The sequence below is a fragment of the Argiope bruennichi genome, chromosome 1 (genome assembly GCF_947563725.1).
Source record: "Argiope bruennichi chromosome 1, qqArgBrue1.1, whole genome shotgun sequence".
In the NCBI taxonomy this organism is placed as follows: Eukaryota; Metazoa; Arthropoda; class Arachnida; order Araneae; family Araneidae; genus Argiope; species Argiope bruennichi.
The window spans coordinates 53,149,867-53,176,571 of NC_079151.1; the positions used below are offsets into that span (position 1 = coordinate 53,149,867).

Consider the following 26,705-nt stretch of genomic DNA (forward strand, 5'->3'; position numbering starts at 1 on the left):
CTTGCAGACGATATTTCAATGAAGAAATATCTGGTGTATCCAGATGGAACCGAACATGTTCTAATTGAGATTTTGTTTTAAAAAGAACAACGAATTTTGTATCCATAAAAGCAAGGCGTACGCGTCCATTTACTTAAATTTTGAAAGAGAATTTAGAATCTAAATTTTTGAAATAGAAGAGAATGTCGAAGCTTCGACATTTTCCTCAAAATATTTCTAATCAGATATCCGAGCACGTGTCATCTCATTCATTCATGAATTCTTCTAATGCAAGAAAAAGTGAAGATATATAGTTACTAATAAGAATGTGAACAATGTTAAACCTTTCAATGCTAATAAAAAAATGTAAAATTAAAATGTATTCTAAATGCAAAGAAACTATTCCTTTAATTATAAATATTAAAATCAAAAATTTGAATAAGCGTAAACTATGACTCTTAGTTTATTATTTTAGCGTGTTATAACGGAGGTAATGCAAATCAGAATTCTTTTGTTTCTCACCGCATCAAGAGCCATTTTTGAGAAATAAATATATATATTCTGTATATAAGGTATGGGACGTTAAAGAATGACGCTCTTACGTTTGCTGTAATTGGCAAGATAATTCTAAAATGAAATAAATAGGAAATGGCGAATTATTGTTTAAAAGGATGAAAGAATGAGAAATAATTAAACATATGTGAGCACAGTCGAAAATTATGAAGTCGTTTCATCGCGTGATTCGCAATAACTAAGATATTGTTGAATTCTAAACAATAATCACAAACGTAATATTTTTGTTATAATAGAATAGCCCTATGAAACTTAACAAATCTTCTATCAGATGAACAGTAATTTCCATCTGAAAATAAAATGTCTTTCTTTTAAATAAACAACGATAATTTTATTACTTTACAATGTCTTTACGGTATTCGCACCTCACATATCAGCGATTTTTTTTTTAAAAAAATGGATGAAACAACGTATTTCCTTCATCAGAAAAATTAAGATGTCAATTAATTTCTTCGGGAGAATTCATTACAGAGTCTGGAATACGAATTGATTTGAAAAATAAGGGAAATGCTGCAATATTTGAATAAAAACAATAGAATATTTTTAATTAGAAAAAATCATGCTCCTTCAGGAGAAATTCTGGATAGAGTCGATTATCCTTCCGAAATTTCTGTGAATAAAAACAGAAGGGTCTTTTTCGCTGCTAAGCAAACTGAGTTTGACTCGGGTCTATAGTAGGTTGGTTTTTATCGGGCGGAGTTTACATCAAATAAAATTAATTCTCTCTAAAAGCACTGCAAAGTTCTGAACGAAATTTGATACACATACATAAAAGGGCAAGGTGTATCGAATTTTTAAAGACTCTCAGTTTCCGTCACGGAAATTTTCAAGATAGAAGTTTATTAACTGTATTAATAAACTCGGATTGTTAATATTTCAGCTAGAACAAACCACGACACAATTACAAACCCAAAATTACATTTTGTACCGAATTTTTTTTGATTGTTTGTTTGTTTTTCCAACTAAGTTGAATTTTTCAAAAGTAAATCAGATATTGATCTAAAATTTTTATCTTCCTTCCATGTTATTTCCTCCTTCTTCCTGTTGCTTCCTTCCTCTATGTTAACGCATTAATGATGTTTTAGAGAGGAAACTTATTCTTGCTGGCAAAAGTATTTGATTTTTGCAATGCAATGCTTTTGAATCGGAATGTCAGCATTCATTGTGTTGCTTTAATTAAATGAAATTTACAATTGTTTTCAAAAGCTGCAGGAATGAAATTCTCTCTTATTTGTTTTTTGATATATTAAGATTTCCAGCATTAAGTACGTACTTGAAGTAATTTATTTTTAATTTCTATCATGGTAAGATTACAGAAATAACAAAAGCTTTTATTATGAAGATAAATTATTGCATCTCATGATTGATTCCGCAATCAAGCAAAATGAATGATTTGAATTTAAAAAAATTTTAAGCAATAGAAAATTTTTCAAATATTTGTTTTTGTATTTAGTTATGTACACAAATGAGAGATTTATTTCAAATTATGGATGCTGGCATATTTAATGACTAAACTAATATAAATTATATAAGTAATGTAATATTGCACATACAAAATGTATGCACATTATGTAGTTACTTTCACATGTATAAATTTTAAAAACGTTTTATAGAATATGCATATAGAATTTATAAATAAAATTTTAAAATGCTTGCATTAAGGCATGCAAAAGTTACCAAACATTAATTGGATGGTTTGGTAATTGAAATAAATTATAAAATGCGCCAGTAAAAAAGTAAGGTGTTTGAAAAAGATGGCTATAATATTTTCTCTTCATATATTTGAATTAATTATTAAAAGTTATAACTACAATATTTTGGTGAATTTTACTACTTAAGAACTTGTTAAATTTAAGAAATTTTGTAACTATAATTTCTTGTAGCATAAAATATAGAAAATCATTTAAGCTGAACTTGTGAAATTAGGTATACAATATTAATATTATTGTTATTTTTTTTTTGTTGGCAAAATCTTACCAAGTGAAGTCTGTCCATGTATACTTGAAAATTATTCAGAATGAAGTAAAATAATCTTCAGTAATTAAATTATCCTCAAAAAAGTGAAATTATCATAATAAATTTTGCAACAAATGCAATAATGGGGAGTCAATAAAATATTTAGTATGTCTGCATATGTTTGAAAGACTCATAATTGCATGAAATATAATATTTCTGTCTTTTTTTTTTTTTAGTATACAACAAATTATGCGTAAGTACTATATTATGCAACATATATATTATATTTCCGGCATAATGGATAATGACAAATTATTATTATTGGGAGTAGAAAAGATTTTATTTTTGATGTTATTAGAGTGAAAAAAATGGGCATATATATATATATATATATATATATATATATATATATATATATATATATATATATATATATATATATATATATATATATATATATATATATATATATATATATAACATTTTTCGAATCCTGTCGGCTCTTTAATATGTAAGCATTATTTTATGTGAAGCAGAATGCAGGTGCGACCAGCAGTGAAGAGACTTCGTAATTTTTAAAGTTCGATTTATTCTTTCCGGGAGGCAAGCATGATTATTTACAATAAGGCGCGGACATTTCGCGTCCGCCACAGCGCATCACAAAAGCAGAAGTGGGGAAAAAAGGGCGAAATAAATTATCCCTCGCCTTATATAACCTTAGATTTTGATAGGGAAAATATTTCTTCATTGTGAAAATATATTTATAAGATTCTGATAGGGATTTATGATGCATGCCAATCACATGTAAGGGAAACACAGGGATCTTTTAAAAAAGAATGTGCTTACTGGACATTTTTTACCCCTTCACGCCGAGCGTGTGAAGGAATCGGCGTTTGGCCGATTCAGCAGTTTTATAAAGCTTATCTTGAATTAATTAAGTAGAGAAAGTGGAATTGGATCACGAAATAAGAGAATATTTTTAGAATGAAGTTACTATGGGCTAAATTAAGATAAAATCTTGGAAATTAATTAAATTGAAATTAAAAGTTTAAAATATCATTACATTCCCCCCCCCCACTGCAAGACGTGAAAGTATGTCGGGGCTCTCGACACACAGCCTTACCTTACAGTGGTGGTCAAGTAAGAAAAATTAAAATTTAAAGGCATATTAAAAGTGATACCAAAGTTTCCCTTACCTTCACATTATATAAACATTAATGCAGAAATCCCATTCATCATTTTATATTAGAAGTATAAAAAGAATTTTATTTGTGAAAATAGTACATAAAAATCTTAATAATCATCAGTAATAACAAAATATTAAAAATTAAATGATCTAATGTACAAATGTATTCTTATTATTATGTAGTTCACTTAAATTGATGAAAATAATCTGACAGGCTTGCTTATATTATTCTTAAATTCTTGAAAGTCTGACTCAACAAAATTATTAATTTAGAAATAAAGTATTAAATATAATATCAATCTTGTTATGATTTCCCCCAATTGAAATATCAGTATAGTTATGATTTTAAGTTAAGTATTTTAGCTGGAAATAAAAACACAAGATTCAAAACTTCAGGTAAAACTTGGATATGAAAATAATACTTGCAAAATTGAAATATTTCATATTAAACACTTGAACCTGAAACCATAAATATAAGATTCAAAAATATGTAATGAAATTCTTGGAAATGAAAATAATACTTGTAAAATTGAATGGTTTCATATAAAACTTTTGGAAACGTAATTAAATGTGAGATTCATATATTTCAAATAAATCAATTGGAAATGATAATAATAATTTCAAAATTCAAAAATATCAAACAAAACACTTGTGAATGAATGTAACAAACGCAAGACTCAAAATACTCTTATAGTATTTGGAAAAGAAAAAAAAAGTATGTAATATAAAAAATATTTGTATTTTGTAAAAAACAAGTATTTGGACACAGTGATAACAGATGGCAGCTCAATAACTGTCAGAGGTGCAAAAATTTCCCCTGAGGTATTCATTACATTTGTCTAATTATCATGTACCATTAATTATTAAGTATATAACAAACTTGGTATGTTACTTTTTTCGTTCACAAGGTTTGTATGCATAATTTTTAAAAACCTTTGAGTTAGATAAATTTAATTAAATTGAGGAAATCATTTTTTCTTAGTTATTAATAGTATGCACAAAAATTAAAAATTCAACAAATTAAAATATTATGAATAAATTTTAAATAATAGATATGAAAAAATTTAAAAACTCCATATTTTAAAGTAAAACTCATGATATTTTGAATAATAATATAAAAAGATTATTTGCAATTGTATTATAATAAATAGAAAATGCAATTTAAAATCGGATCAAAAGTACAGAATATAAATTTTGAATTTCATTCGTTGAGTCAGTTGATGGATGATTTTTTTTTCTTTAAACACTGATCACTTTTTGAAGAATAATCACTTTTTTAATTAATCACAAAATGCAATTTTGAGCACTGGAACTGGAGACTACGGCAGATGACGGAAAGCTATTTTTATATTGAGATGATAATATAACACACAAGGGATATTTTCGAAATCTGGTTGATTCAATTTGGCACTGAAAACCACTAGCGAGCAAAGCAGGCGAGTATTATATTGTGGTGATGATATAACAAGGAAATTTTATATCAGCACAGGTAAGGAGCCAGAAAATTTTTATGATGACAAGGAGACCCAACTCCTTGAAGATATAAGGAGCACGCGCATGACGATATGGAGCACAAACACAAGGATATCTATTGAACAATAAAGTCGGAATGTCGGATGAGGTCACCAATTACGGAAGGCACGGTACATGAGGGGATATTGCATCGGTTGGTATGGAAAGACGCAGCGAAGCTATGCCACGGGAGACTGCAGACGGCTGGTGATTTCGAACCACGGCCACGGAGACACAGGGGATGGTTGGCCGGAACGAAGAGCGTCGGCGAAGAGCTATTGCATGATTCATTTTCCTTTCACGCGGATGTAATTTTAATTCTTTCAGTTCATTTGACAGTTTTTCGCAGGCAACTATCCTTGTCGACTTTTTAATATTTAACATTTTTCAAATCCTGTCGGCTCTTTAATATGTGAGCATTATTTTATGTGAAGCAGAATGCAGGTGCGACCAGCAGTGAAGAGACTTCGTAATTTTTAAAGTTCGATTTATTCTCTCCGGGAGGCAAGCAGGATTATTTACAATAAGGCGCGGACATTTCGCGTCCGCCACAGCGCATCACAAAAGCAGAAGTGGGGAAAAAGGACGAAATAAATTATCCCTCGCCTTATATAACCTTAGATTTTGATAGGGAAAATATTTCTTAATTGTGCAAATATATTAATAAGATTCTGATAGGGATTTCTGATGCATGCCAATCACATGTAAGGGAAACACAGGGATCTTTTAAAAAAGAATGGGCTTACTGGATATTTTTTACCCCTTCACGCCGAGCGTGTGAAGGAATCGGCGTTTGGCCGATTCAGCAGTTTTATAAAGCTTATCTTGAATTAATTAAGTAGAGAAAGTGGAATTGGATCACAAAATAAGAGAATATTTTTAGAATGAAGTTACTATGGGCTAAATTAAGATAAAATCTTGGAAATTAATGAAATTGAAATTAAAAGTTCAAAATTCCATTATATATATATATATATATATATATATATATATATATATATATATATATATATATAATATAATATAATCTTTTCGAATCCTGTCGGCTAAATAACATTATTTTTGTTGAAGCAGAATGCAGGTTCGAAGACATAGACGAGACGTTGTATTTTTAATTTCGTTTTATTCTCTTCCGCGTGACAAGCATGATTATTTTCATGAAGGCGCAGCGCGGCGCAAAAACAGAAGGCAAAAAAGGGCGAAAAGGGACGAACAAATGGTCACTAGTCTTATATAACATAGGATTTCTGTCCATGCGCCAAATTCAATACACATGGTGACTTTTTACACCTTTTCAAGGTCACCGAAGGTTATCACTTTCATTTGATACGTAGTACTGATGGCGCATTATTTTTACAAAGGGATTACTTAAACCGAAAGTGGAATTGGATCACGAAATAACAGAATATTTTACAATGAAATTACGATGGGCTAAATTAAGATAAAGTTTTGGAAATTAATTTGGATTAAATTAAGAGCTTAAAATATCATTACACACACACACATACACATGTATATTGAGTAGCCATTAAATAATTTTTTGAAACAATTCTCAATAAATTAGAAAACAGGAGTACGGAGTTGTGATTGTTTTTACATTATTGTCTAAAATCCACAATATTGTTATTTTATTCAGGTTTCTTTGCTAAGTTTCGTTTTTCGTAAAAAGTTTTTAAATGCATTGATTAAGAAAATGCATGAAAAAGTATAATCTATTTTGATTAGCTTTATTTAAGAAAGAAAATTTATTAAATTTCTGAATAATTTTATTATATATTTTAATTAATTTTTAACCAGCTTCTAATACAACCTGAATACATTCAGTTCTGCAACTCAAAGTTGATTTTTCTAGTTTTATCACATCTAATAATGACATGATACATATCAGAATTGGCTTTAAATATAATAATAAGATAAGTATAGATGTAAAAGCCAGATATATTCATGAATAAGGTAGAGTTCAAAATTTTAAAAAGATAGTAATCTACTTTATAACGACAATTTTCTGAAGATATATGCATAAAAAATAATCTCTTTCATCAATTATTTCGTTTATATAATGAAACTTTTTATCTGAAAATTTCGGAAAATCTTGAAATACGATTATATTTTTATTTAATTAAAAAAAACTGAAATATTTAATTTATTACAATTCTTTTTAAAGAATCATGAGATTCATACTTTCTGAAAATTTTATAAGTTTTGATAATTACTTTATCCTTTCCTGGAAATGATTACTGTAAATATATAAAATTAAAATCTTCATTAAAGTAGTTTTTCCTTTTTAATTTTCCGCCATTATGATAACTAAACAATCAAATAGAGTAATACTTCAGCAACACGTCAGCTAATATTTTTTTTGTCGTTGTGCATCTAATGCACAAATTTTGAAAAACAAATTTAAATATAACCACATATTGATTGAAAAACTAAATTAAAATGGGATATTTAATATTTTAGCTCCATTTTTAAAACGAATCTCAAAAAGAATTTTTCATTTGTTAAAGAATGAATTTTTGAAATAAATATTTTTTAAAAAATCGTCTGCTCTCGAATTCGTTGATACTGTTTGCCTTCATTTTAATATTACGCCTTCATTTCAACGGAATTTTTTCTATTCTTTCCGCATCATTTTATGGTTCTCTTGATATTTTGTATAAGCTGATTGCTAAGAAAGAAGGTGAGTGGAACATTTTTCTTTTGCTCGAATTCATATAGTCTGGATGAATAACGCTAATAGCTTCCCTATGTTCATTCAACTTTGTTTTCCCATCAGTTCTGCTTTTTTTTTCTCTCTGTATAATAGGATAATATTCCATTTAATAATGCTTGTTATTGAAACATTCAACAGAAACATTTAATTTGCATGGCATACATTTGGGATATCATTCTAATTTGTATACAAATGTATATTATTTTAATTATGATATAAATTTAGACTTTTAAAAATTGCTCTTCCACTAAAATAGCAGCTGTAGATACCTTAGGCTTAATGAACTCTTCTTCATTAGTATTTCATAATAGCTTTAACAATTTCATATAACCACTAAAACTTTTAATAATTTTTTTATTGCTGATGTTGCAGAGATATAATATTGTTTTCAGAAAATTAAAAAACAATTACGACAAATCTAAATTCAAAAATTGTATGGATTTCATTTCTTGCCATTTGAAAAGTTTCCACATAAAATTTAATGAATACTTTGTTAAATTAGTATTATTATAATAATTATATTTATATTTATAATTATATTTATTATGGAACAAATTTTGTTAATATATCATAACTTTTTTTTTTAACAAATTAGATTTCTTGTGTTCTTTTCTCTGTAAACAAGTAATTAGATTTCATTCATGCTTTACGATCACGATTCTCTTTGAATTTTTATATATGAAAAGAAAGTACTTTCATAGCTTGAGAATGCTAAATTTCAAGGTGTGGGATTTGCTGCATTTTTATTTCTAAATTAGGTTTGTAAAGTGTTATATTTTATGTGCATAGGAATTATTTATACGGTTATAAGAAACTTTAAAATTATATATATTAATTAGTCACTCAAACAGATTATATAAGTACATATATAAATAGAGATATTTTAAATTAAGTGTAAAAATAATTGAATTTATAAGCTATTAATTAACTGATTTATGCACTTCTATAATAACTGAATTTTGTAATTGCTGTAATAATTATTTGAATCGTCTATTACGGTGATAGTGAAGTTCAGATGTATTTTTTGGCCCACAATTTAAATATCTCAGATTTCTTTACTACTTAAAAAGTTTACAAAATGTTGAAGTTTTTTTCTCTGTGCATATTATTAAGAGCGAATAATAGTTTTTGCTTTAAAATTTTATCAGGCATGCGATGCGCTTTCAGTATGGTTGTAGGATTCTGCCATGACTTGATGTTTTTCATTTTTCAGTAAATTTTAAAAGAAAATAGAAATTTTGCTAATTTTAGAATAAAAATATTTACAGTACTAAATTTATTTCATTCACTTTTTTATGGGCTGTAAACTTTCCATTTAATAACTTCTCTTTGAATGCTATTACACTAGTCATATTTGGAGAACAGCCGGCTTGTCGGAATTAATAGTCGTTAATTATATATTTTAAGTAACTTGGCCTCAATAGCTTTTTTAGCAAAATATTTTTAAACCAGTTTTGATAATCATATACTTCGCAGAGGGATGAGGTAATACTTTGATTAGAGAGTATGCAAGAAGGTTTTGAGGAGACCACTTCCACTGGTTAAGTTACATTGACAAATGGAATCCAGTTAAAATCTTAGCAGCGAGCACTGAAGAACACTTTATAGCATTTGTACTGTTGAAACCCTCAAATAAAGCTGAAAAATGCTGACCGGTCATTGTTAATTATAGTGAAATAGGTAAAGATGGAATGAGATAAAGATAAAATTAGTCAAGAGACAATTTTAATTGTTTGAAAATTTTTAAAAGTTACAAAATTGAAATGAAATTGATGCGAAGCTTAAAACAACTTAGATTTAATGTAAATGCAGTGAGTTGCACTTTTTTTTACAACATAAAGTACAGTTCAATATTTTCATGAAATAAGATCACAGTTTCAACCTACAGATTTTAGATTTACTTAGTGGGTAGAAACTGGTAGGTGGAAGCTAATGGGTAGAAATAACTTTTTTCTGTTCTAAAAGGTTGAAATATAAAGAAATTTAATTCCATTTAAATGATTTTGTGATAGATGAGTGTTTATTTTTTAAAACAAGTAGTAAAACATGTCTTTGAATAATTTATTAGGTAGTTTTCCAGCTATAATCGTGACGACTTGAACGTTTATGGTCGTATATTAGATAAGAGATAGTATTTTTTTTTTAATTTCTTATTTCATGAGCTTGATAATGGATTCTATCCATTGAAAAAAAAAAGATGTGTTCCCATAAGATAAAGTATTTCATATAGGCGTACAAAAAATTCCGAAGCATTAAAAAAAGCTCCTCGGTTTTTATTGCGCAATTTCTGCTCTCAGCCTGCATATTAAAAGATAAAGATAAATTTCATTTGTTAATGAAATGATGTTTATCGATCCTTCTCTGGTTGAATTTCTGACATCCTCTATATTATTGGATAGGTCTTCTTTTCTCACATACCGAGTGATTGCATACTTCGTAATACATACTGAGTTAAAAATAAAATAAACTGTTTGTTAAAATAAAATTAGAACATTAGAGACATTATAACGAATCGATAACCTGGCCATAAATAAACCTAAGGGCACGATCACATATTTTCTAAAGTGCGTTTTCAATTCAACAAGAGCTTTTTTTTGGGTGTATTGAATATGACAGTTATTCCATTTATGTTGATTGACGATAATTTCAAAGCAAAAATTAATAATGAATTCAAGAGTTCATAAAATAGTTCCACGTTGTCATTTTATAAATACCATAGATATTATAGATCTTTTGTCCCTTCACATCTTTCTTTTAGGTAGATTATTTATAGGAAGATTACTTTTTTTAAATGATTCTCATACTCGGAATACAAGAAATTTTTTACAAAACTTTACCGATTGAATTTCAATCGTCCTTATATCGGATATACGGAGTGTTGAAAGTCTAATATATGCAGTAAGGAAGGTAAGGAATCTAACCAGCCTAACATATATTGTAAGGAGTGTAACAATAAGAAGAATTATTTCTATTGGGTTTTAACTGGCATGAGATATGTTGTAAAAGAAGCAAAAATATCGTATGAATTCGTAGTTGAGCTATGGAAATTCAAATGGAAGAGAGTAGTGTGGAGGAATTGAAATTTTCATTTATCCATAACTTCCTTAGGTTCGAAGATACAAATATAAATCAAATTGAGTCAGTTTCTCATTATTTTGAATAAAATTTTTTTTTCTATAACTGTCGTTGTTTAGAAGTTAGAGGCTGATAACTAATTTTCAATACAATGATTTTTAACATGATTTATATATTTAATATAAAACGCATTAAAATAAACAAATGGAATTTCTATGCTTAATTCTTTTCTTATTTTTTTTAAATTTTAATAATTTTTAATAATTATTCTTTTGATTGATATAAATATGCACGTTTTAAATCATGCATTTTCTTGGCATTTAATTGTATAATAAAAACTGAAAGCAACATAATAAATTTACGTGGCCACGAATCAGCATCTTTCCAAGATTGTTGCCGAATCAGCTAACTGAGTTAAACGGATTTGGGCAAGACGCAATTCCATTATTATAATCTATGCCTTTTATATTTATTTACATCTACATAAATTTTAATTGTAAAATTGGTTTCAGAATAAATGCTTCCTTCAAATAGGGGATAACGGCTTTTGTTGCTGACAATCTATACACCCATTGTCACAACTCAGATTGTTACAATCACTATTGTCGACTTTTGTTTCATTATATTTGCGTCCGTATTCTCTTCGGGAATTATTTCCTCTTCCTAAATTCTAAATTCAGCTACCATCAATTACTTTTAATGCTTTTGTGAGGATAAGAGACCTTATTTTTTACAGTTATGCTTTGCGGCATTTAATATAAATCATTAAAAAATAAATAAAACCATAGACATATAATTTTTTTGTGCTTTCTTCTTTGTGAACTTTTCCTTTGGCGTTGCCCTATTGCATTGCATGCATGGTTAATGATTTAATCGATGCACACTCACATATGTATACGAAGCAACTAATGTATGTATAAATGTATAAAAAATATAATTGAAATTTTTTGTTGGCAATAAACTAGTTGATCACCAAAAAAGGCAAGCAATAAATAAATAAAGATTTGAAAATATAGATTTTCATCTGGTAATAGGATTAAAATAAAAATTAACATCAAATAAATGATTTATATTTTAATTCAGCTAAAAAAATGTGTTGAAATGTGAACATAAAGTGACCAGTTTATTTAACTAGGAGGCTCATTTTATGTACTGCCTAGTGCCGCAAAATATTTAAATTCGCCACTATGTCCAGTTAAAACTAATCAGAGACACTAGAATAACGGTACAATTTCAAATTTCAATAGAAAAAAGTCATTGTGTTGGCTGTGTGATAATTAAAATGCCAGAATAACGAATGAAATTTCGGAAAGATATAAGGAATGAGCATCTAAATATCCATAAAAATAATAAAATCTTATACATAATTATACTTTATTATTTTTTAATTATTGTAAAAAGTGAACTTGATTAAAATTCAAAAGAGTTACATTAATTTGTACAATCTCCTTTCTTTATGGTTACTTTGAAATTGAATCTGTACGTAACTGATGCTTTCCAAGAAATTGAAATGCTTCGGATAGGAGATAAATTGAACAAAATGTTTCTTATTTGCATTAATTCTATGACATTGAAAAAAACAATGTCTAAAATTCAATGGTGTAATAAATATTTATAAGTCAATGTTTTAAATGAAAATCACGATGTTTTCTTCTTTTCTGAGAAGTAAGTGCGCAATAATCTTATTGTAGGATACTCAATCAGCAAAGATACGACGAACGCCGAAACTAGTGTCCACAGCAACAAATGAGCCAGGACTATTATCTGAAATATAGGTTTCCATTAATATGACAATATAAAAAAATAATAGCAAAGATAAAATAAAGTGTGTACAAAAGCAGTTCACTTGATTTCAGGATTTTATAAAATTAATAGGTACTGGAATAGGTTTATTTTGTTAAAGTTTATATTCATAATTCAGTTAACTTCAAACGCATCGCTACAAAAATGAAAAGATCATCCTTTTTTCTCAACATTGTTGCAATATTTCCTTTTCCATTTGTCTTAAGAGAAGATAACTAGAACATTTCATTTCTTCAAATAAGTAAGTGATCTTTGACTTTTATTTGAGTAGGGGACTTTCTGTATTCCTAAATTTTCAGACGTGATTATTTCAGGTAGAGGATAGTGACATCGAAAATGCCATTTATTACGCATAAAGTAGTAGATAAGTTAATGGAATAGCAAGAATAAGGGTTTTGTATGGATGCAGTGAGTTTTAAATGGAAATTTTGAGTGTCTAATTACTACACAGTGATTCATTTGAAGTGCAAATTCTCAGACATTAAAAAAATGTGCTGAGAATGTGTGTATTTGTGATCAAAGAAATGGACATTGCTGATTATTTGACTCTGGATATGTTGTGGAAAGTATGAGAGAAATAATTTTGGACAGCAATTGTTGACTTATAGTTGGTCAGGTCTAATAATCTCCACTATTTTATAAACCTAAATTATCTTCGGGAATTTCTTAGTTTAGATATGAACATCATCACAAGTGATAGATTTCACAAGTTGAATACTATTTAATATGTCCGTTTAATAGAACGGACGTCTAACTTTTTTAGTGCAGAACGGACATATAATTAGTAGAATGTAAATCTAAATTTTAAATTAAAAAATAAATAAAAAAGGGTTGCCGCTAGAACAGGAGAATTCAAACGTCCTTGCGTTTGGTGATCGTCCGCCGGGCAGTGTAAGGAGAGGGTAGGTTTAGATTCCTGAATATTTTACAATATACATTTTGCGTCTTTTTACAAATATTATGGATGTTTGTCTAATACTTTGTCACTGCAACTGTTCAAAGCGAGTAATTGTTTTTTTTGTTTATCTTTTTGAATTCATTAATATAAAATTATTCAATTTAAAAATTAATGTGAATATATTTTTTTAAATTTATAGTTAATTCAAATGATTTTTTATTTTAAGATAAAAATATCCGAATATTAACTTGTACATACCCATGACTTGAATAAACTTGTACATACCCATGACTTGAATAAACTTGTACATACCCATGACTTGAATAAACTTGTACATACCCATGACTTGAATAAACTTGTACATACCCATGACTTGAATAAACTTGTACATACCCAGTCCAAGTCCAACAGCAAGCCTTTAGCGATTTCAAGTTTCTCTGGAAATACGTCAACACTTAAAAAGTACGCTTCTAACACTATAGTTTCTACGAGGAAAGCAGAGTATGATAGGCGAGAAATTGGCTTATACATCGGAAACGAAAGTAATTTATTGATAAACCCTGAAAAGAATCACGAATCTTTTTTTTAAAAATGTGTATTAACTGTTGTAATGACACTGATTAATAAAGAAAAAATCATAACATCATAAAGAACGAAATTTTATAACAAAAACGAAAGAAAAAACCTCTTAGCATTAATACACAGATTAAGTCAACTTTCCTAATTGCTTCTGGTAAAGTGATTGAGATTTAAAAGATTTCAATAAACATTTTCTGTATTCTAAGTGCAATCAGTTACTTTTTATAGTATTCAGCCTTAATGACGGAGAATCAAACTATGATAACTTCAGATTTGTAGTTAATCGGTGAAAACCTCTAAAACTGTCTGTGTATTGGGGGAGTGCAAAAGTTCTACCCATTTTTGGATATGCAAATTTGCGATGGAATTGACGTGACACATTACATTGTAATGGCGCAAATCGTCTGCCAATCAAACCTGTGGATACCTCACATATAAATGTATATATTTAAATTCTATTTTTTAAATTTTATTTATGAGCTTTTACCAGTGTAACGCCACTTTTGGCACACACCTAATCATCCTCGGAATACATCAGAATATAAATGCATCTTGTCTCACAAAGTTAATCATCTCAAAAAAAAAATCTCATAAGGTGTAACATGGAAATCGAGAAGGAGCATAAAAGACATTTTTTGTTAAACATGTTCGATGAAAAGAGTACGGCAACAGCATTGTTGGATCGTTGTGTTCCACATAATCTGACAATTAATCAACTGGATGACCGAATCGCCACCTGTGCTTCCTTGCTTTCTGGTACAAAAGCGACCTACTCTCGTTACGAATTGTGACAGGAGATGAGAAGTGGGTTATATACCGTAACGTAAAGCGTAGCAAGACTGTATGTTGCCTTTCTGATCCGCCCGCATCAATTGAATTTCATTCAAACAAGTTGTTATTGAGTTTGTGGCGGGATGTGCAGGGAATAATTCACTGGGAGGTCCTGCCACTCAATCAAGCTATCAATGCTGCATTCTACTGTCTACAGTTAGACAGGCTGCATTCAAATTTGTTAGTAAAGAGGCCAGGTCTCATCAATCGTCGTGGTATTATCCTTCATCAAAATAACGCTAGTCTACCTCAGGATAACGCTAGGCTAAATGTTGTTGTCATCACTCGCCAAAAGTAACTGGGCTTCGTTGGGAGGTCCTATTCGTGGTGGTCCTATAGGTCCACCCACCCTATTCTCCTAACTTAGCCCCAACTGACTATCACCTATTTCGTGCGTTGAACAATTCCTTCAGTCAGAAAATTTTTGATAATCTTGATGCTGTGAAAACTGACATTGACGATTTTCATGTGTTTGGTCCCCTGAAAAAACATCTGAAATGGAAGTGCTTTAACTCGGACGGCGAACTCAAGGATGCTGTGATGGGCTGGGTCTTTTCACTGTTACATGAATTCTGGGAATAAGGAATCCTTCGGCCCGTTAATCAATGGGATCGTTGAGATCAGACCTATGAGTATACTTTAAATAAAGTATAAAGTAAAGTATACCCACAGTGCCGTTTCATATCTTTTCATTCGAACACCCCTTGTATTATTATTATTGAAATGATTATTCTTAATTTTTATTTCTGCATACTTATAAATTGTATGTAAAAATCTAATTAATGCATTTTTAAAAATTATTGGATAGAATTTGCAGTAAAACATTAATATAACTTACCTCCTTGTTTCGTGGCGCAAAGGAAAATAACCCATGACAAACTGCAAGAAAATACAAGAGCTTTAATTCCGTTATACATAGCCGATTCCCAAGCAGATTCTTCTCTGTTCTGGAGAGCGAAAAGACAGAACCACATCTGAATGAAATAAATGATCCATCCAAAAGTCAAAGTCAGCTGTAGAAAAAGGTAGATGCTATAAATAAGTTATAAAGTAAGAAACTTTCAAAATAAATTCTATTTCATAGTTTCACTACCATCTTGTATAAAAGGCAATTAATGGAGAATTTGCATTATTTGACGAATTAATGTCCGATTAGCGGCTGACTAGTCAACTGCCTAATGCCACTGGGTTGTGGGATGGCGGGAAAATCAATAAAAAGTATCCAATTAACCTGACAAATTACTTTATAAAAAATAGAAATTCTATGAATTAAGAAGTACTTATGTAACATTAACAATTTTCAAATACAAACTGTTCTTTATTTCGTAGTTCGGTTCTATTTTATTTGTTTTTGAAATTGTTTATGAACACTGAGCATTTGCGCATTTATGTGTGATAAATTGAGGACATAGGTACCCTGCAAACAAGAGGCAACTGTGCCAATAATAAAACAAAATGTGTATCTCTATGCATTTTAGCGTTCTCAAGGTAAGCTGTTTGATCTAAAATCATCAAATTTTCACAAATATACTTTGCAAGGTGAAAATATGACTTCAGAGAGTTTTAAAAATTCATAATTAAAAATTTAAATTGTTAAAAAAGTGAGCTTATTCTGGCATTTCCCGGCAATTTACAAAAAAGTAAGTACATGTAAAAAATAAAAGAACATAAATAAATTTCCTTTTTAATGATACCTCTTTAGTGATTGAGCAAAATTTCCCTAAATTTGTATTCCAAATAATCCCTAAATTATATTAAATGCCAACAGAATTGCAATCAAATGTAGACTGTTTTCATGTTTCATTCAGTATTTAATAGCGTGATTTTAATTTATTGTTGAAAAGTAAAGTTTCTGTTAATTATCTGAACATTTTGCTCACTATGTATTAAACATAAAGAAGAATGTGTCTAGTTGTGCATTAACTCTCTTCGGGACAGTCTGTTGGATTGAGGGCAACGAAATTTGGCACGGATATTCTTTGGAAAGTGAAAATAAGCAATTAAAGCGCATTGGATAGAAATTTTTGCTAGAATTTAATTTGTTTTAAAATTTAATGACATTTTTATTAAAATCAATTTTCTGTCCCTAACTTCTAAAAATATCATTCCATCAATGAAATTTTTGCAGCATCTTAGCTTAAAAAAATAATCTCTTCAATTGTTCCCATTTAATTGCCGTAAAAGCTTCATCGTCTATTCTGAATTAATTTTTAAATGTATTTTTAGATATTTTTACTATAACATTTCATTTGTTGTAATGGAACTCAAATCGGTTTCGTGGTTTCTAAAAATATGTCATCCTGTATTTTTCTTCTATTTTTGATAATCAATTTGACTTATATTTCCATACTGTATATGTTTAAAGAAGGCATTGAAGAAGATTTCCACGTTTTTTTAGAAGCAGTTCGACAGCTACAGTTAAGGTTTAATTTTAGAAGTGAGAATGGTAATAAACGTTTAAAGATCATTACTTTTAAAGACAATTGCTTTTCAGTAATACGTTTGGATGTAAGAACAAAACATATCATTGCTCTTCTAGCTTTGAAATCCGTTCTTTATGGCACATTGGATATTTTAATAAATCGGGAAGTCTTTCATTGAATGGTTCTCTCATATATTACAGAATATATTCTATTATACACATACAAACTTAATGGCGAGTACTATTTTTTTATTCTTATAAAATGTTTCGATATTATTAATATTTGATTGGATTTGTTTAAATTTATTCTTTTCCTATTTAAACTTTATATTTAAATTTTAGATAAAATGTTATTAAATTAAGGATACACGTAGCAAAAAGTACATCACAGTCTAAGGCTTTTTAAAAAGTAAGAGTTACGTATCTGTCGAAATTTGAAATTTAAAAAATATTTTGCTGGCGAGGATATAAAGACTACATTATGCTTGAAAGCTTTCATTAAATTTTTGCAGCCATCAAGCTAGCTGATCGCTAATGGCAATTAGTAATAAATAAATGAAAATATGGGTTTACATGGGGCTCTATCACTAAGATAAAAATTTACCTGAAATAAATTATATAATATTGTTTCTAAGTCGATCTTCCCATACGCATGCTTACCATTGAGCCAGAAAAATAGAAAATTAAAAATAATTGATACTGAAATGATTGAGCTGAGAATAAAGCTGTTGATTAAAATCCCGCTGAATGTTTTGATTTTCAAATTTGAAAATGAATATATTACAACTATTCCAATGATGAATGAATAATAGTGCAACAAATTTCTGAAAATCATTATCATTTCTCCTTCATTAAAGACGACTCGTTATAAATACAATAAAAAACGGAAATGTGGATTTTCATGGTATAATATGAATAAAATAAAAATATAATTGTTTTGATCAAATTAAAAATTGATGAAAGGTGAAACTAAAATGATCACTTTATTAAATGAAGAACCTAATGATGATCTAGGACCGTCAAATGTCTAAATTTGCAGCTGTGTACTTTGAAAATTTCTTATTTAAACAATCGAAGATACCAAAATAGTTTTGAAGATTTGGATTTCAATGGCGAAAGAATGTTTCTGCTTACTGTGAGATATTTGAGAAGCTATAATCAAGTATGAAATTTTAGAGAATCAACCAGCCGCACTTTCCAAAGTTATGAAGGCGTTTCTAGGCTTTCATTCATAGCTAATAATAAATTTAATTCAAGTTAAGTTTTAGTCCTCAGGTGAACTTCACTACACCTATCATCTAACATTTAACTACAGGTTGTCACGTTGTCGGGGGAATCGCGAGTATTGGGATGTGAGATTACTGCATAAGAAAGTAGACAGTTTCTTGTTGGGTAAAGTAATTTTGTAAGGCCGAGGTAGTTCACTGTTGAGATGTTTCTCCTTCGTAATGAATTATTAAAGCAAACGATAATTTGACGAGTCATATATGTATAAATTGACTCCATTCTGTTTTGCATGATAGACAGAATTAAAATTTCTCTTTATATACTTCCCTCCCAAATGTTAGATGTATAATGTAAAATATTAGATGCTGACTAAAACATGAAGATCTCTCTTTTTATGACTTCAGAATTTGCACAACTTCAAAGGGTTTTCATTTATACATCATTATTAACCTCATTTAGAGCACAGTTCACGTATGGACTTCACGGCCAATGACATAGCAGGGTTAATTTGATAATTACAAACAGTTGTGAAACATTTGGTATTCAGTATGATTTCATATAGACATATTTCACTAAGCTATAGCATCAAGATGGAATCGTGGATGATTAGGAAAAATAATGGATTACCTCTTCCTTTTGCCTGCATAATAGTTTCGTAATTTATTTTAATAATTAACGCTTCAAATTAAAAAAAAAATTAGATTATGCAGAATGTGTTTTTATAAAAATACAGATCAGCATTATTATACAGAGTGAGAGCCGATATTTATTCATAAAGAAATAAAGAACTCCAAATTTATTATGGAAAAAATGAAGTTCACAATTATTTATCGTTAGAAATTATTTTCATTGATAAAAAAATAATGGAGAGAAAGTAGAAATTTTTTTTTTATTACCAAACTGTTCTTCTCGGATAGTTTCCTCCGATGCAAATAATATCCAAGTAATATGCCAATAATATAAGGAGTTAATTTTACATAAGTTTTCTGATACATTTCATCAAAAAATTGCCAAGTCCTGAAAAAAGATATGAAATCTGTCTTAAAATGATAAATACATTTATTATTTTGTTTTGTAGCTTATATATATATATATATATATATATATATATATATATATATTTATAATATAATATAGGTCTTGGAATATTGCAAACTAGCTGTCATTGGCGACCAGCTAGTTCGCTGAGATTAATGCTTGTTAAACTTTTCAATTAAATATTTTATGCAATTTGGTTTCTTAAAAGCCTTATCATCAAAATATTTTTAAGTTACAAATGGTGATTACCATAAATATCATATTATTATAGAAGCTTTATACAGTTATGTTCCTCTCACTATACTTCTTTCGAATTTTCTATCAGCCCCTTAAAGTTGAACTTCGTATTGAAACGAAAGTGATTATATTTCATTTAATAAAAAAACATTGTTGATGGATAATATATGCGTGCAATACCGGTATTTTGAGCCATTTGTACAATTTTGTAATACCGGTATTCACAAGTTTAAATAACGGTTTTTCGGTATTTACTAGAAATTTTTAAAATTGTCTCCACTATATGTTCAGGTATCGCGAACATAGCAAATTAGTATGCGTTTTTGTTTTTATGTCTCCCTAACGGGCGAAATTAATTAGCTAATTAATGGCTTAATTAATTGCTTACATCTAAATTAAAATCCCTGAAAGAAAATATTGTATCCATAACGACTGATGGGGCAACAATTGAAAAAAGTTGGAAAGTTGATTGGTGCAAATCAGCAGTTGTGCTATGCACATGGAATTCAATTAAGAGTAATAGATGTATTATACCAAAAAAAAAAATAAAGGGCAGAAGAATCCAAATATTGTGGATGTAGAAACTTTGAATTCTAACTTTGAAAAGAGTTAGAGTGAGAGTGATATTGACATTGAAGATAATGACAATGTAATTGTTGAAGAAGATATTGCTAATGAGGATGAAATATTAACCTATCAAGAATTTCTTCCTATAATTTATAATGTTCGAAACGTTGTTAAGATATTTAAACGTTCCACTATAAAAAATGACATATTACTAAAATATATACTAACTGAAAATAAAACAGAATATATATTAATATTAGATTCTGAAACACGTTGGAACAGTTTACTCCTAATGGTGGAACGATTTTTGAAACTGAGAAATCCAATCCAAAAAGCAATAATCGACTTAAACCTGTAAATTAATTTTTCAGATAGTGAATTCGACTTAATATCCAGAACTATATCAGTTCTACTTCCAATAAAACTGACTATTAAGGCATTATGTCGGAGAGATTCTAATTTATTAACAGCTAATGCAACAATAAATTTCATGTTGCAGTCACTGAAAGAACAGCACACATCACTATCTGAAGAATTATATATTGCATTGAAAAATCGCACAGAAGATCGCACAGCACAGAAAATGTCTTATGATATTTACATAATTTTAATAATTTTAAAAATGAAAAAGAAGAAAAGAAAATAACCAATTCAAATCTGATCAAGTTTAGAGTAAATTTTCTTAAAATTTTTTATCCACAAACCTATCCACATTCAGAAGAATTCGGTTCAATTATCGAAGATTATGATGTCACTACTGTTGATAGTGAAAAGGAATTGTCTCTTGAACAAAAATTAGAATTAGCGATAAATAAAAAAATTTCAACGAACCAAATTACAATACAGAAATCAGCTCTATCCAAAACCATTCGACGAGAAATCGATTTATTTGAAGATGAAAGATTTAGAGGTAAATACTTGGAAAAAGTATCGCGCATTGCTAACAGTACCACCAACTAGCGTAGATGCCGAAAGAGCGTTTTCGACAGCTGGTAATTTTTGCACAAAATTACTTTTCAAGCTTAATGATGGTACAATTGATGCATTATGTTTTTTAAGATCACATTTCAAAAATTTGTAATAGTACCACAGACTGAATAGCGATATTTACACTTTTTTTGTGATTTAAATAAATAAGATGTTTCTTTACTTTTTTGTGATTATATACTGTTATAATTTATAAGTTACAAATTATTTTTTGTGATATTTACACTCTCTAACAAAACTGGCAAATAAAACAAAGAAACACCTGTGTTTTCTTTCTTTTTCTAAATTTCTAATACCGGTATTAAAACCGGTATCCCGGTATTAATATTTAAAAAATAACGAATACCGGTATTGATATTTTGGTCCGGTATTGCAATCCCTATATATGCGTTACAAAATATTTTTTATATATGATTTATGGAGTATCTCAAAGCATTATTCAATAACTACTTCTCTGATACACTATAAATTTCAGATTTTGAATTGACTTTCAAAAGAATATTTTGTTTCAGTCAATAAATGTAATTAGGAAACATTTTTGAAATATAAATTTTATGCAGTTCATTGGTTCTTTAAGGAATCATATTCGTTGAAACATTCTTGACATTGCAGGTTTTAAATAAATAAAAAATGATTGTATCTTCTGCCACCGAATCAGAACAAGTTAAAAAATTTTTAATATCACTATTTTAAGACAATCAACAATTTCATTATTTTAGGCAAATCCATTTTGGGAAAATTCGGGGCATTACTTGGCATATCTTCTTTAATGATTTGATTTCAAATTTGGATTTTTTTTTCAACTAACAAGCTTTTAAAGAATTAACTTATAGTTCTTTTACTATATAGCTGTCCATTACTAAAACTGTCCATAATAATAAGTATTGTTCAACATTAAAAATTTTGAAGGTGTGCTTTATTTATAGTTACTTTAGCCAACCGAACTGAAAAGCGCCGGTCAAATAAAAATTCAAATGAAAACTGTTTACACATGAATCTGAACATTGTATTACTCTCAGATGAAACAGATATTCGTGGTATAGCATATATTCTACGAATTGTAGACCCAATGTAGTCACGCCATAATTTGGTTACAATTAAGTGAATTCCGCTGCATAGACCTTTTTTTCGGAACTAAATATATCGATGCCAATAGAATGTATCCGGGCTTTGAATTCATTTTATAATAGAGACTTTTCATCTTTAAATCATTTAGGTATAGCTACTTAATGTAAAAAAAAATTGTTTCAGATTTGTCGGCGATTCAAGCATATAAAAAAATCCAACTTATTAACCATTACCAAGTAGTGATTAATCCAAGTATGGACACAAAATTCGGTCCTATTTTGTGTCCATAATAAGCGTTTTATATGCATAAATTTCATTGTCTTCGATTTCTACATTGGCAACTTGATAAATCAGTAAAGAAATAAAACTTCTGCTAAAGGGAATTTTATTCACTGACCAGCTCAGCAATAAAATAAATAAATAAATAGAACAAATAACTTTCAATGTACTTGAAAAGCAATGAATTAAAAATCAATAAAACAATTTTGAACATCGTTGTTTTATATTAAAAAAATAAAAATGATCTCAAAAAGTTTAAAAAAGATAGGTAAGTTAAAATCTAGTTTGCAGGAAATTTTATTTCAGTTTCAAGAAAAAAAGATTAATATTCAGAAAAAAAATTCAGGAACTATACCAGGAACAAATCTGTGCGAAGAAACTTTCAAGCTAGTATAAAACATTAAATTAAAAATTTTCTATATTAAATTTTGAAGTTCGAGCTTCGAGGTGCATGGAGTCATCATACTACCTGTGTGCCGCATTTCATGCTTATGAGTGCGATAGATTTATTGGACGCCGCAGACACACATAAATTCACACGCATTTTCACGCACAGACTAATGCTTCCTTTTATATCGCATTTGTAAGCCATTGGCTAATATTACTTATTGAGAAACAAGGAGAGCTCGTGCAGTTCTTTTTAAAGTTCATGAGAAAAATTCCATGCCAAAATTCCTGTGTTTCCATGCAGGAAATTTTTCTTGGATTTTTCTTATAAGGGCAGTTATATTTTAGAAGATTTTACAGCAAACACAATTTTGTCAAAGAATTCTCTTGCAATAATTTTCTCTCTAAACCTTTTATATGACTCACCCTCTTTGTAGTACTTCCATATTTAGAATTTTTGGCAGAGTGGCATGTATTTTATGTTTTTTAGATATTATAAAGGTTGCGTAACATGAACCGCAGATAGTGAAGACTGACAAAATGTATCCAACTCTCGGCCATCTGAAATTTAAAAAAAAGTTTTAATATACACAAACATAGAACTCGAAACTTTTAATTTTATGCACAGAAAATTTGTTACTGGAATTCTTAAAACCTTTGAATTTTCAAGCCGGTAACTGGAATATTTAACATAATGAGGTGCCTTTTTTTCATTTCATATTGCAAGGACATTCTGCAAGAATTTTGTTCACTGAAAAAATCTCTAAACTTTTATCTTCTGAAATGAATGACTCATCACAACACTTCAATGTCATTTAAACTTTTTTAGAGCTCAATATTATGAAACCAAAAGAGATATCTGGGAGTCAATATTTGGTTTTTTTATTTTCTCATATCAAAAGTATACAAAGAGAAAATATTGTAAACATGAAAAAAAAAAAAATTCAATATCGAGAATTCAATATATTTACAAATTTCAGACAGTCAGAAAATTATTTTGGAATTATGTCTAATAGATTATTTGTCCGCGAACCCGATACGTCAAAAACTCAATCAGCTCGATGGATAAAATTTTGTACATTTTCTGTGTCATCAAAATTAAACATGTGTATTCATTTTTGTATTAAATTCTTCATCAATTCCGTTCATCAAGTTGACGGGCACAGAAATGCGTATGTGGTCTTCTGCTTTGAATCTTTAAAACTTAAACAATGGCATCATTTACTGAAGAATAAAGTTAAATAAAAAACTGAAATGGGTCGACGATCACGCCCGTTGAGGAATGAATTTTCAGCCGGCGTCCTGGCATAAGGGTATCGCGTCTTCCCCGTGATCTGGGTGCCCTGGGTTCCGGATTGGGCATGGTTTTTCATCCGTTGTTTATCTGTGAGATGTGTGAATATGCCCTCCTATAAAAACGGTTTGTGCAAGCGAATGAGTGATGCGTGAGTAGCAAAGTCGTACTCTTGGCCCTAGTTGGCGCTACTATAAAAACAAAAGACGCTCCCCAACCGGCTAAAATCGCTTTCTTCGTAACAGCGGGCTTGTCCATGGCAAGTGCCATAAGAAACAACAACAACATGAATTTTCAAAACAATTCAGTAGTTTAAAAGATGTCTCTCAAACTGAGTCTTTCAGAATGCACTCACCTGTTCAAAGGAATCATAAATAAAGGACTAATCATATACAACTGCATAATGCATCCGAGAAACCAAGTCATGTTCATACACTAAATAGAACAAATTCAAGAACTAAATTAGTTGTTTATGAAGAAAAGCTCCCGATACATAAATTGTTAAAAAACAACATTCTCATTCAAGCATTTATATAATGATATTAGAAACATATTTTTGATTATATCTTTGTTTTGATTAATTACTAAAAAATAGATTATTTTGATACTTACCGAAGCACGCAAAATTGCGCTTATTAGATGTATTTTGCATACCGAGAAGTAAAAATTAAATCTAATGATATATGAAGAGTCAATTAATGGTATCTTTCCTTTCTAACATGTATTTTTCATCGAGTGGTTATTTACATGTCTAAAATAAATACTTTCATTCAAGCAAATAACTATCGTGCCGCTAATTAAATTTGTTCGAGAAAAAAGAAAACAAAATGCGACACGTTGACCTCATTAGCCATTTTCAGCCACACACACACGCACACACGAACACATACACACAAATTTTGTTTTGAAAAAAATAAATTTTTCTTTTATTGTCTTACACATTCCAAAAATAGGTTATGTGTTTCTGTCGATAGTAAATAGTTGTATATTGAACTGGGAGAACCAATTTTAGTAAAACACAATTAAATAAAACAATACACAAATTTAAAGCATATGGGATAATTCTATTACCTGATTGTGATGTGTAATGAAATTATTTATATATAAAAGATTCCATATCCAATTTTTTCTGCATACTGGATTTGTATCGTAAGTTGGCCATACTGGGCTGGAACTTATGTATGTGAAGAGGGTGGTATAGAATCCCAGTACAGCCATGTACACTGGTGTAATTCTGTAAAAAAGAATGAGCTAAAAATAAAGACAGAGTAATAAAATCCCATCATAATTATTAATCTATGTAAAATAAAAAAATTATTATAAAAAGTCAAAAGTATTTGCCTTTGTGTACTGTAAGGTATGTGTAATTAATCAATATTTAGTTAACAATGGTTTTTTTTTTAAATTTCGAATGATTTTCTTGTTAAATATACATGGTGTCAGTTATTGAAATTTCAAAATACTATGCTTAATACAGAAACTTAATATCGCAAGATTCCCAACCCCACTATCTGATGATATGACATAAATTTATTGTTAATGGAGATGTTATTTATGTATCTGTTTATTTAAAATAATAAAGGTAATCAGTGATTCAGTCTGTCACACCAAAGGAATTGATCCAGTTTCTCTAATTTTTATTTCATATGAAGGCTCATGATCTTCATCTATACTTATAATAAAGCTTAATGTGTGTGTGTGTGTGTTGGTGCTCTACAGGCCAGGTCATTTGACATAAAGCTATCAAATTTGATACATGTATACCTTAGAGGTCGGGAATGTGCATCTGGGGTCCCTTTTTTTGAAATTTTAATTAGAATTGTAATTATTAATTAAAAACTAACTTTCCCTCCAAAAAAAATCTTCCATTTTCGCCACCGCCAACTTTTCCACCAAAAAAATCTTCCATTTTCCCCACCGCAAACTTTTCCGCCAAAAAAATCTTCCATTTTCCGCACCGCCAAATGAGTAAGGCTTCAATTATTTTTTCTCCCAACAGTCATGAGGCTAGGGTTAACATTTTTCGGCGGATTATTTCAAACGATTCTGTTTATTTCCTTAATGTTTTATGCATTTAAAATTCAACATTGTTAA

General features: G+C 29.1%; 1 protein-coding gene across 1 annotated transcript in view; it reads right to left on the minus strand.

Annotated features, from left to right (window-relative positions):
• Nucleotides 1-12,343: 12,343 nt before the first annotated feature.
• Nucleotides 12,344-26,705, minus strand: part of LOC129956641 (nose resistant to fluoxetine protein 6-like) — a 31,637-nt gene continuing 17,275 nt past the window's right edge. Inside the window, exons 8-14 of the mRNA XM_056068596.1 lie at nucleotides 25,683-25,845; nucleotides 24,967-25,046; nucleotides 23,744-23,878; nucleotides 19,651-19,771; nucleotides 15,944-16,118; nucleotides 14,089-14,255; nucleotides 12,344-12,758 (exon numbers count right to left, since the gene is read on the minus strand). Of these exons, the coding sequence (XP_055924571.1) occupies nucleotides 12,633-12,758; nucleotides 14,089-14,255; nucleotides 15,944-16,118; nucleotides 19,651-19,771; nucleotides 23,744-23,878; nucleotides 24,967-25,046; nucleotides 25,683-25,845 (967 nt within the window). The 3' untranslated portion in view covers nucleotides 12,344-12,632. The remainder of the gene's footprint in view (nucleotides 12,759-14,088; nucleotides 14,256-15,943; nucleotides 16,119-19,650; nucleotides 19,772-23,743; nucleotides 23,879-24,966; nucleotides 25,047-25,682; nucleotides 25,846-26,705) is intronic.